Source organism: Salvelinus alpinus, chromosome 18, assembly GCF_045679555.1.
Source record: "Salvelinus alpinus chromosome 18, SLU_Salpinus.1, whole genome shotgun sequence".
In the NCBI taxonomy this organism is placed as follows: Eukaryota; Metazoa; Chordata; class Actinopteri; order Salmoniformes; family Salmonidae; genus Salvelinus; species Salvelinus alpinus.
Window position 1 is genome coordinate 40300881 of NC_092103.1, and position 13332 is coordinate 40314212.

Genomic DNA, 13332 nt, shown 5'->3' on the forward strand with positions numbered 1-13332 from the left:
TTGCCGGTGATGTCTGGTGAGGACCTGCCTTACAACAGGCCTACAAGCCCTCAGTCCAGCCTCTTTCAGCCAATTGCGGACAGTCTGAGCACTGATGGAGGGATTGTGCGTTCCTGGTGTAACTTGGGCAGTTGTTGTTGCCATCCTGTACCTGTCCCGCAGGTGTGATCTTCGGATGTACCGATCCTGTGCAGGTGTTGTTACAAGTGATCTGCCACTGCGAGGACGATCAGCTGTCCGTCCTGTCTCCCTGTAGCTCTGTCTTAGGCGTCTCACAGTTTGGACATTGCAATTTATTGCCCTGGCCACATCTGCAGTCCTCATGCCTCCTTGCAGCATGCCTAAGGCACGTTCACACAGATGAGCAGGGACCCTGGGCATCTTTCTTTTGGTGTTTTTCAGAATCAGTAAAAAGGCCTCTTTAGTGTCCTAAGCTTTCATAACTGTGACCATAATTGCCTACCGTCTGTAAACTGTTAGTGTCTTAACGACCGTTCCACAGGTGCATGTTCATTAATTGTTTATGGGTCAATGAACAAGCATGGGAAACAGTGTTAAACCCCTTTACAATGACGATCTGTGAAGTTATTTGGATTTTTACGATTTATCTTTGAAAGACCGGGTACTGAAAAAGGGACGTTTCTTTTTTTGCTGAGTTTACATAGGTAAAATATACTATAAAACAGTTTCTTATTTTGTGTGTCTTATCACTGAAAAAGCAGGTGCAAGAAATAAATCTGTCCCTTGGTCTCACCAGAGACACCTGTCTGGTTTTTACTGTAATCATCTTTAATTTCACCAGAGTGAGTTTGCCCTGACCTTCACCACAGCAATGATGGTGCACAGGAGGAAGAGCACTGCATTACCAATTTTTGGCATGTAGAATAATGTTCTCTACCATCTGTAGAATAATAAAATATATACAACATGTTCCTCTGTAAATTGATGCAATACAATGACAATGTTTTTTTAAGGGGAATTGAAAAGGGAAGTTGGTAGTGGACTTAATTCATTGATGTTAATGTACTTCCTATTTCTAAAGGCAGTGTATATTTAACAGTTTGCGGCGGCAGTGATGATTTTGACCACTCAAGGTATTTAATGAGTGTGGATCATTTAAGGTGGTAGTGTAGGCATCTTCCATGTGACTAGACCACCAGCTATCCCCACCACCAACATGCCCAGAGGAATCAGTAGGACTTGTAGATCTATGGAACTGATGGTTAAAGACTGTTTATTGTAAAATACAGTCCATAAAATATCACAAAATTGAAATACTTTTTCAGCTCTTCATACCTTTTATGTGTGGAAAATGACAATCTAAGAATAGAATGCTGCTACTTCTACAACCACAGAGGTATGAGGAAGTGGTAAATGTGTCTGTCTCCATGATGATAAATGTCTTTATAACAGGAAGTGTGTTGGCCTATAGTCGGTGTGAAAAGGTTTAAGGAGGGTGTTTTTGTGCCCTAAACTCTCATGTGAAAAACATTGATCTTCATCTTCAGACCACTCATAGTCAACGTTAAGACATTTCTTCTGGTGACATCAGTGGTCTGTTGTAATGTCACTGATGTTCCATCTATAGTCCCAGAATCCCTCTCCACACAGGAGACACTGCCACCAATCCTGGACCACTCCATATGTCCAATTTCACAATAATAATAATTTAAAACAGCACTCCCTCCTTCAACTCCAGTCACCTCCTGTTGGTCCACAGAGTTCTGGAGTACCTGAACACAGAGGTACAGACACCAAAGAAGGTTCTGAGTGATCAAGTGTTTTTTTGTAACAACTGACCACAAATATAATAATGATGATATGATGTATAGAGAACAGAAAGTAGACATATACCAACATTCCTCATGTCAACTTGAACATTAATAGTGATACCAGCAGTGTTGTGTTCGAGACCATCTAAAGAAAAGACTGGCACAAGTCAAGACAGAGTCAAGACCGAGACCTGGAGCGGGACAAGGTATTCTAGGCCGAGTCAAGACAGAGACCTGGAGCTTGACAAGGGGTCCGAGACAAAGCAACAGTGAGACAGGAAAAATGCAAGTCCAATTCAAAACCATTTTGTCAAATCGCCATCATAAAAAGAGTTAAAAATGTCCAGTATTTCTGTGTTCATATTCCAGAAGAACATATGGATTCTTTAGACATTCTGAATGGTGAAACAATGCATGTTGAGGACACATAAAGCTACTCTACAAATTATTACTAACTCAAAAACAGTGGGGAACAATGAGGGCCTTCTACGCCTTCAGAGAAGGGCTAAGGATTTATACAATAATAATAATACCTTTTAATGTGGCAGAAATACAACCAGTCATGATGTTTTCCTCTGATTGTCAAACAATCACTTCAAAAAGGTGCTCCTGTAGGCTACCTGCTAACGTTCCTCCAATCACAAAATCCTTCTAATTCTAAGATATTAAGATTTTTTAATTATTGTTTTTGTGCTGCTATGACTAAATGGAAATATTCTTCAGCTCTTCACACCTTTTATGTGTGAAACTTTGCCATACAATAATAGAATGCTGCTACTTCTACAAACCACAGATATATGAGGAAGTGGTAAATGTCTCTATGACAACAGTGTCTTGGCCTATACTCTGTGTGAAAACATTTAAGGAGGGTGTTTTTGTGGCCTAAACTCGAGTGTGAAAAACAGAAAATATTGCCTTTCATCGTATTTATATTGTCATCCATTTGAAAGAGTAAGTGTGAAATACAGCTGAATGAGTGATAATTTTCTCATGGTGTCCTTCTCCTTTCCCCCCTCAGGTCCTTGGACTGTGTTGTCAGTCTGAACAGGCTCAGGTCCTTGGACTGTGTTGTCAGTCTCAACAGGCTCAGGTCCTTGGACTGTGTTGTCAGTCTGAACAGGCTCAGCAGTTGGAGAGAAAGAGGATTGTTCAGTGGTTGGAGCTTTAGTTGCTGTGAGGTAAAAACAACAATGTCATTATGACTGGTGTACCAGATAGACACAGGGTAGACTGAACTGGTACAAGACATCGTGGCTAAGCAATGACCTTTTTGTCCAGCTTATTTCATTTACACCAACATGGGAATTTTGACTTAGTATTCCCAAAAGCTTTGAACCATGTTACAATCCAATTTGTTTTAGATGATCAGCCAGCAAGACTGGATAAAACCAGGTTAACACTTAATTATACAGTATCTTATTGCTCTCTACTCACTGGTCATAGTGGTGGTACTTTGTGTGGTAGTTTGTTTTCTGACAGTGATGTGAACAGGCATCATAAGGTCTCCCACTCTACACCTGTACCAGCCAGTGTTCTCCATCTTCAGACCACTCATAGTCACCGTTTCTTCTGGGGGCATCAGTGGTCTGCTGTAGGGTCACTGATGTTCCATCAAGAGCCCCTGAATTCCTCTCCACACAGGAGACACTGCCACCAATCCTGCACCACGACTTCCTATTTCCAGTGTAGCTACAGTAACATTTTACAATGACACTCCCTCCTTCAACTCCAGTCACCTCCTGTTGGTCCACATAGAGTTCTGGAGTACCTGAACACAGAGGTACAGACACCAAAGCGGCAGGGCAGCCTAGTGGTTAGAGCGTTGGATTAGTAACCGCAAGGTTGCAATATTGAATCCCCAAGCTGCCTAGTTCTGCCCCTGAACTAGGCAGTTAACCCACTGTTCCTAGGCTGTCATTGAAAATAAGAATTTGTTCCTAAATGACTTGCCTAGTAAAATAAAAAGAAGGTCTTGAGTGATGAAGTGTTTTTTTGTAACAAATATCATAATGATGGTATAATGTATAGAGAATAGAAAGTAGACATATACCAACATTCCTCATGTCAACTTGAACAATAATAGTGACATCAGTAAATGAAACCAGAACACCAGTCATGTAATCATATGGAAGAGTTGCAGGGATCTTACCTGCAGTGACAGATAGTTGGAACTGTTCTGTCCAGACATCTGGTCCACCATTGATCTCCACAGCACACCAGTAACGTCCAGAGTCCTCTGGCTCCAGATCAGTCATGGTCACAGTGAAGGTTTGCTGGTTGATGTCATGAGAGATTGAGGCCTTATTTATGCTCTTAGTATGTACATCAGGGGAGCATCTTACCAAATAATGTACTTTACACAAGTATTTCACATGGGTTTTGTATTTCTGAACATAGTGACATGGGATGGTGGTGGAGCTTCCTGTCTTCGCAGACACACGATAAGCAACTGTAGACACATCAGAAAACACATTAGATTGGAATTCAAGCAAATTCTCACCGCAGAAAAATCTAATATAACTATAACACACATAATACAGGAAGTGTTATTGATAAGACAAGCTACTGCTCCTGTCTTCAGAGTTTCAGCATGTGTCCAGTCCCAGTCCCTGACCTCAACTTCAGCACTTCATAGAAACATGTTACCCTTACCTGAGAGTCTGAAGATGAGGAGGAGGAGGGAGAGGGAGAGAAGCCATTTCTGGGTATGTGTCTCTGTATGTTATATGGTACCAATGCACAATGTGTGTGTCAAGGACCAAGGCCCTAGATCGAATGACTGAACTTCCTAATATCTATAACTGTCTTTAACTCTCTTCCTGCTTCTGTTTGAGTGTACATGCCCCTTCAGTGGCAGATAGAAACTATTACATTCTATGAACTAGTTGTAACATAAGGCTCTAAGGCACTACAATTAATTACTTTATTTAATTAGCACATTTGTATATCTTATATCAAATAAAATCCCGTATAGTGTTACTAAAGATGGAGAACCCATTGAGACCAATGTTACTGAGTCTGGCTAGCAACAGTTTGTGGTCAACTGAATCAAACAGTGCAGAACAATGTTGTTTTTCAATAAGTGCATTTATGATGTCATTCGCCGCTGCCATTTGCCAAATCTCAGAAACAATGTATTCTTTAGGCCTACTGTCAATAAGGCTCACACAATATAGTATGAATTTCTGTGGAGCAGGTGGTCTTTATTTGGCCTGTATTTTAGTGTCAATGGTTCCAAACAGTGTATTTATAAAACAAGCAGAACCAATGATCATAATAGTGCCAAATTATGGGACAAATCCTTTCCCTTCTTGTAGTTTCTCCTAAGGAGCTGGTTCATAGTAGCTCCCATTCATCTCCACAGTCATTTGTTGCGTGAAGCAAAGCGATGATCACGGATTCTTCCACCAACGTCGTTTCATCCTGAAATATGTTTTGTCTGCAGGAAAACAGTTATCTGTCCTCTGCTTGACATTCTGTTGACGTGCCTGGAAGAATGATGGACTCCCTAAGCAACACAGTATACTGAGAAAATAGCCATCTTTTAGCAAAGTTAGAACAGCAAGAGGGAGGAACTTGCATACTAATTAATAGGCTCCTCCTCTTCTTTCGGCTAAGATTTGACTACATTTCCCATAATGTAACAGTGTTGATGCGCAGACCACATCTATAGTGAATTGTGGCCACATTCAGTGAGATAAGCTGTTTCTGGATACTGTTTAAGGAGGGTCATGTTCACTATGCATCAAATTATATTTTGGGGGGCTTGTCTAATTAAGAAATATTTTTTGTTTGTTTACAGTTTGTCTACGGTGTGTCCTACTGAACACGACCCAGGATGATTCATTTTGTAGTACTCCAGCACATTAGTACAGTCAAAGAGACCTTTGCCAAGACATTCAATAGTAGCATGGTCCAAAGTAGTGTATTTGGACCATTCTCTCTCGGTTCTCTCGCTGTGTCTGTCTGTTTCACTGAAGTAGTAACTTACATGACGTGTCTTCACTGTCAACCAATACGGGTGGCTCACGAGGCAACATGACATTCTGCTGTATTGGCCTCAAGCAGTTCTGATGGCACGTGACATGGACAGAGAGGACAAGACAAAGAACAGTTCTCTCCATTACCAACATCTTCAACCACATACACTGAAATCAACATTACAATCAATGTGCATTTGTGAGAATGTGAGAAATATAAATTGTGACACTATACTTAAGAGAATTTTATTTCAACGTTTTTCCAGTGTTCTCCCATAACAAGTAGGCTCCTATATTATATTTGCCTAATTATGATCTACAAGAGAGAGCAGAGAGGACAGAGTTGTCGCCCATCTCCTCAAATTGTGTGACTAGGTCCTTGAAGGCATCCTCACGGTATAGGTTGCTTGCCCAGTGTCAGACGGCATCCAAGAATGTGTGTAGGTCTTCCACCTACAGTGTGGAATATAGAGGGACTTGTGTGAACCCTGAACCCTGAACCGTTAGGCTACCTCATGTCCTTGTGCAAAGCAGTGAGTCCTTCTTCGGATGTAAAGCCTGCCACGAAACATAAATTGAAAATGTGTCACATTTATAATCTTGCATTCATGATATTGAGTTTCACGTGCTGTTGCTATTAAAATCCTATAGATGGTAGTAGAGTTTAGCACAGAGCCTTACAGAATGGACAGCACTGACTTTTCCACATCCTGTGTTGCGGCATTTTCTCTCTGCTGGACCATAGCTCATCTTATTCTTCCATCTGGTTAAGAAGCTGCTCTCAAACCTTCCGCTCTGGATAGACAACACACTTTCAGTCAGAAAAAAGAGAGTGAAAATAAAAACGTGCACACCTGAAGTGTCAGGTTTTGGAAAAGTGAGAACTAGAATGGGTGCTCCAGCACACAGTGCAGAGAGAACATTAATAAACATGTAACGTTCCGGTCAAAGAGACCTTTCATTAGCAGCCTAAGACTTTCATTAGTAGCCTAAATATTCTGTTTGGCTGAGAGGCCTACAGGAGACACAACCAAACCGCATACTGCTAAAAGACGGACATAAGTGTTGCACTTGTGGACATATATTATGTCAACTTTAAGGAAAAAAAGATGTCCTCCTCACTCCTCACAACACATGTTCATAACTTTTTAAATGACTGTCCATGCACACCTGGGCGTATATTAGTCATTGATGAGAATTATTCCATATTGCACGAATGAATAGTCTATGGCTACATGTGTGGTCTGTAAAGGCACAATCAAATGACAACTGTCCTAGTCCGTTGTCCTAGTAACATTATGGATACAGGTGATGATGAAGGTGGAAAGGCTTAAAATGTTTCATCAAATCAATATACATTGTGTTATATTACTCTACTCCTTTTAAAACAGCAGGCTTTGGAGAGCTAAATCACTCGCTCACACAGTTTGAGAGCCATGCGGTCTTGTCCATGACACTGGCAGTGGCTGCACGCTCTCAGCAGCCAAACAAACCCCATGCTGTGGATTAGTAGTCTCGAAAACCCAACCTGACTGGTCACTGTTGCCTAGAGTCAGGTTTTCGATACTAGTGGATTAGCCGCACCAAATCATTAGGTATTTGTTTCAGATTGTTGTACTTACGCTGAGGTTGGATTCAGTGCGGCACACCTTGATCATCCAATCCCAAAATAACTGCATAAAGACTGGTCTGGTTACATAATAACTTACATTATGAGGTGTTATTAGGCTACTGGCTCTTTGACATTTGTTTACTAAATGTAGTACATGTGTAATAAGTGAAAGTGTGTATGTGTGCGTGTGTGTGTGTTTGTGTGTTTGTGTGCTTGTGTGAGTGTGTCAAATGATGGGGCTTGACCTCGCTTAGTTGTCAACATTCAAAAGGTCTTTATTATTATTATATATTTCAGTGCAGACAGTGAGTCTTCAGCTGACATATTTTCAATACCAGGATTGTTTTGAGGGGGTTTACATACAGTATGAATATCTAGGATATAGGTCATCACTGTAAAATAGTATTATTTCTTAATACTATATACTACAAGTAATACCCACTTGCAAATTATGTCCATTATCAATATTGATTGGAAAAGAAATGCACTGCAAATTAAGGTTTGTTATAAACAAAAAACAAAAGGCTAAACACTTGCTAATGTTTAACAAATGGGGGCACTCATCTTCTGACTGTCATTTGTCATTTTATGAATGGAAACTTTGGAACCGCTGACTGAACACGTTTCCACAATACTGCCGCGTGTAGGTTTAACTTTATTTGATGGACAGAAAATTGTCCAATAGTGGCACTCTCTTGAACAGGAAGTAAAATGACAGTCAACCAATAGGTATCACCTACATTTGCGTTCCTTTTTCCTGTTTTGTCCCGCCTGCTCGTCCTCTCAAAGGTGAGATATTTCCTAAACTCTACTCTTTTACATAAATAACTAAAATACTGCCAGGCTTTTGACGTGCATAGATTTTTATACTGGATAAAAACATTTCATAGAGAAACATAAACATAGATACAGCAGTAGGTGTCTTTACTACCTCAAGTCACAGGTTTACGCTAAAAATAAATATTGCAGCCAAACAGGAGAGCGACAAACTACGCAATCGGCGCTACAGTTTTTAAAAATGTGTTGATTTCTGACAGATTTACCCAGTGCTTCAGATTTATATGTGGAGAAATTTGAGATGAAATATGTCTGTCTTAATACTCTGGTCACTCTTCACAATGCAAAGAGAGGTTATTATAGCATTCGAAATGTTTTTCAAATACAAGAATATCTGAATGTCTGTAGCCGTAATATTTTTGACATGTATATACAGTATATATGATAGTATAAATACCTCACATGTGACTAGTAATACGACTAATCAATTAGCCAATTAAAATGTTTATCTGACTCCATAAAGATGATTTAGCAATATGGAAGAACAATATATTTGAGTTACACTAATAGGCAATCAAGAAATGTCTGAGAATGGAATCCTAAATACAAGTGTATTTAATTACTTTGGAAAATGAATGGATTACATACAAGGCATCAAGCTTAAGTTCCAAAGCATTAACAAGCATTACAAGGCATTCAATGCTGGTCCATAGCTCATTTTCTTCCATCTGGTTAAGAAGCAGCTCACCAACCTTCAGCTCTGGACAGACAACACACTTTCACTCAGAAATAAGTGAGTAGAATAAGTGAGTAGAAAAATATTTTAAAAATACACACCTGAAGTCACAGGTTGGGAAAAGTGAGAACTAGAATGGGTGCTCCAGCACACAGTGCAGAGAGAACATTAATAAACATGTAACGTTCCGGTCAAAGAGACCTTTCATTAGCAGCCTAAGACTTTCATTAGTAGCCTAAATATTCTGTTTGGCTGAGAGGCCTACAGGAGACACAACCAAACCGCATACTGCTAAAAAACGGACATAAAGATTTTGCATTAGTGCTGCACTTGTGGACATATATTATGTAAGCTTTAAAAAAAAAAGTACCAGTCAAAGGTTTGGACACACCTACTCATTCCAGGGTTTTTCTTTGTTTTTACTATTTTCTACATTGTAGAATAATAGAGAAGACATCAAAACTATGAAATAACACATATGGAATCATGTAGTAACCAAAAAAGTGTTAAACAAATCAAAATATATCAATACGGAAAATGTCAAGAACTTTAAAAGTTTCTTCAAGGGCAGTCGCAAAAACAATCAAGCGCTATGATGAACCTGGCTCTCATGAGGACCGCCACAGGAAAAGAAGACCCAGAGTTACTACTGCTGCAGAGGATAAGTTCATTAGAGTTACCAGCCTCAGAAATTGTGTCTGTTAGTTCAAGTACTTCAAGCTGTCATCAAGGCAAAGAAAGGGTGGCTACTTTGAAGAATCTAAAATATATTTTGATTTGTTTAACATTTTTGGGGGTTACTACATGATTCCATATGTGTTATTTCATCATTTTGATGTCTTCACTATTATTCTACAATGTAGAAAATAGTCCAAATAAAGAAAAACCCTTGAATGAGTAGGTGTGTCCAAACTTTTGGCTGGTACTTTATATATTATTTACATGTCCACCTCACAACACATGTTCATAAGTTTTGAAATCACTGTCCATACACACCTGTGCGTAAATTAGGAAATTTATGAAAATACCATATTTCACGAATGATTAGACTATGACTACATGTGTAGACTATACATAATGTTTTTTTGTACGCATAAACTTCTAGAATTAGTTTTTTCTTTACCTCCTTTTTATGGATGCCAATTGTTTGCCAGTAATCAAGTATTTCATCACTTGTCGATTTAATGTTAAGACCATTATTATTTTTCTTGATCCGCATTTGAGCTAACTCAAGAATACGAGATTCCCTCAACTTAAGAAGGTCTGTAGCTGGCACCTTAATTGCATAGGATGTGTATTCATTATATATCAGGGAATCTAATGGAATAAATCTAAACTTCCCACGGATGCAAACATGAAGGATACGACCTGAACCGGACATTCAGAGTAATCAAGAATACTCCTAAGTATCCAGTCGCCATTTACCATACTTCCAAAGTTATCAAAATAATCCACAATTTCCTAATGATATATCACGTCGGGGTCACCATTTACTGTAGTGGGCATTGTACTTGTGTGCCTGGACCATTTGTCATGCAACTCCAGGTAACAGAGAGAATATAAAGTAGTGCCAAGCCTACATGTCTGATGCAGTAATTGTCTACTTTGCAGACAGACAATGCATTTGTTCTTGCCGAGGACTCTCCACAGGACAAAGAGTTCTGCTCATCTGCTTAGAAGACTCTTCTCCCAAAAGTACTTACCTACTTTAACACTTTTTACCAAGGTAATGTGAATTGTTGAGTAATGTAAATTATCAGATAATATTCATATTTTTAATTAATAATGTTCATATTAGTGGTCCCTCTCAGGGTTGACACAGAATGCATTAGTTAGCACTATTGATATACGTATTTAACCATTTTCCAGGATCCATGCCCATTGTGTGATGAAGCTAAAGAAGTCCTTGAACCATACAAACACAGGGTGAGGTTATGTTTCTCAGAAAAATGCACCTTATATGTTTGCTGAACAGTTGGATAAAAGTGTCTGCTAAATGGCACATACAGTGCATTCGGAAAGTATTCAGACCCCTTGACTTTTTCCACATTTTGTTACGTTACAGGCTTATTCAAAAATTTATTAAATCATTTTTTCTCCCTCATCAATCTACACACAATACCCCATAATGACAAAGTACATTTACATAAGTATTCAGACCCTTTGCTATGAGACTCAAAATTGAGTTCAGGTGCATCCTGTTTCCATTGATCATCCTTGAGATGTTTCTACAACTTGGTTGGAGTCCACCTGTGGTAAATTAAATTGATTGAACATGTTTTGGAAAGGCATACACCTGTCTATATAAGGTCCCACAGTTGACAGTGCATGTCAACGCAAATAACAAGCCATGAGGTCAAAGGAATTGTCCTTAGAGCTCCGAGACAGGATTGTGCCGAGGCACAGATCTGGAGAAGGGTACCAAAACATTTCTGCAGCATTGAAGGTCCCCAAGAACACAGTGGCCTACATCATTCTTACATAGAAGAAGTTTGGAACCACCAAGACTCTTCCTAGAGCTGGCCGCCCTGCCAAACCAATCAATCGGGGGAGAAGGGCCTTGGTCAGGGAGGTGACCAAGAACCCAATGGTCACTTTGACAGAGCTCAAGAGTTCCTCTGTGGAGATGTGAGAACCTCTCTGCAGCACTCCACCAATCAGACCTTTATGGCAGAGTGGCCAGACGGAAGCCACTCCGCAGTAAAAGGCACATGACAGCCTGCTTGGAGTTTGCCAAAGGTCATCTAAAGGACTCTCAGACCATAAGAAACAAGATTCTCTGGTCTGATGAAACCAAGATTGAACTCTTTGGCCTGAATGCCAAGCGGCATGTCTGGAGGAAACCTGGCACCATCCCTACAGTGAGGGATGTTTTTCAGCGGCAAGGACTGGAACACTAGTCAGGATCGAGGGAAAGATAAACGGATCAAAGTACAGAGAGATCCTTGATGAAAACCTGCTCCAGAGCGCTCAGGACCTTAGACTGCGGTGAAGGTTCACCTTCTAACAGGACAACGACCCTAAGCACACAGCCAAGACAATGCAGGAGTGGCTTTGGGACAAGTCTCAATGTCCTTGAGTGGCCCAGCCAGAGCCCAAACTTGAACCCGATCGAACCTCTCTGGAGAGACCTGAAAATAGCTGTGCAGTGACGCTCCCCATCCAACCTGACAGAGCTTGAGAGGATCTGCAGAGAAGAATTGGAGAAACTCCCCAAATACAAGTGTGCCAAGCTTGTAGCGTCAGACCAAAGAAGACTCGATGATGTAATTGCTGCCAAAGGTGCTTCAACAAAGTACTGAGAAAAGGGTCTGAATACCTATTTAAATGTGATATTTTCGGGGGGGGTTTCTACATTTGCAAACATTTCAAAATACCTGTTTTTGCTTTGTCATTATGGGGTATTGTGTGTAGATTTGAAGAGGAAAGAAATCAATTTAATCCATTTTAGAGTAAGGCTGTAACGTAACAAAATGTGTAAAAAGTAAAGTGGTCTGAATACTTTCCGAATGCACTGAGTGTACAAAACATTAAGAACACCTGCTCTTTCCATGACAGACTGACCAGGTGATTCCAGGTGAAAACTATGATCCCTTATTGATGTCACTTGTTAAATCCACTTAATTTAGTGTAGATGAAAGGCAGTAGACAGGTTAAAGAAGGATTTGTAAGCCTTGAGACAGTTGAGACATGGATTGTGTATGTGTGCCATTCAGAGTGTGAATGGGCAAGACAAAAGATTGAAGTTCCTTTGAACGGAGTATGGTAGTAGGTACCATGTGCACTGGTTTGTGTCAAGAACGGCACCACTGCTGGGCTTTTACGCTCAACAGTTTCCTGTGTATATCGAGAATGGTCCACCACCCAAAGGACATCCAGCCAACTTGACGCAACTGTGGGAAGCATAGTAGTTACCATGTGCCAGCATCTCTGTGGAATGCTGGACACCTTGGAGAGTCCATGCCTCGATGAATTGAGGCTGTTCTGAGGGCAAAAGGGGGGGGGGGGGTGCAACTCCATATTCGGAAGGTGTTTCTAATGTTTGGTATAGTCAGTGTATTATGAAAAGGTCAATTTACTAATGAATGTCTTCTCTTATTTCTGTTATTTTACAGTATATTTTTCTGCAGGTAGATATCACACTGCCGGAGAACAAAGTTTGGTGGGACAGATACAAATACGACATCCCAGTCTTCCATCTGAATGGACAGTTTCTAATGATGCACAGAGTTAGCACTTCACTCCTGGAGAAACGGTTGGCTGAAGTGGATGAAGAACAACAATAAAATGACTTTGCAATAGTATAGCCTACTTAAAGCTAGAATCCAGGTCACCCCACCTGTGTTTTGGTAAAGAGCTGAGGGATGGGCACTATAACCACGCTCAAATTCATGGACAGAGCTATGGATGCAAGGTCAGACCATGCATGATATTAAAATTATAGTTTTAACCATT

At 40.2% G+C, this 13332-nt stretch overlaps 1 protein-coding gene and 1 pseudogene across 3 annotated transcripts; one reads left to right on the forward strand and one right to left on the reverse strand.

The window, feature by feature from the left end:
* Positions 1–814: 814 nt before the first annotated feature.
* Positions 815–4297, reverse strand: LOC139544581 (polymeric immunoglobulin receptor-like; annotated as a pseudogene).
* Positions 4298–8097: 3800 nt separating this feature from the next.
* c18h5orf63 (chromosome 18 C5orf63 homolog) lies at positions 8098–13332 on the forward strand. 3 transcript variants are annotated; one of them, XM_071351882.1, is made up of 5 exons: positions 8122–8153; positions 8882–8934; positions 10489–10603; positions 10747–10803; positions 12993–13332. In XM_071351882.1, exons 3-5 carry the CDS (start codon positions 10496–10498, stop codon positions 13161–13163), a joined length of 336 nt encoding a protein of 111 aa, XP_071207983.1. In that variant the 5' UTR covers positions 8122–8153; positions 8882–8934; positions 10489–10495; the 3' UTR covers positions 13164–13332. The 3 variants fall into 3 exon arrangements, with proteins under 3 accessions (XP_071207982.1, XP_071207983.1, XP_071207984.1); XM_071351881.1 differs by lacking the exon at positions 8882–8934 and having other exon boundaries at positions 8098–8153; XM_071351883.1 differs by lacking the exon at positions 8122–8153 and having other exon boundaries at positions 8876–8947.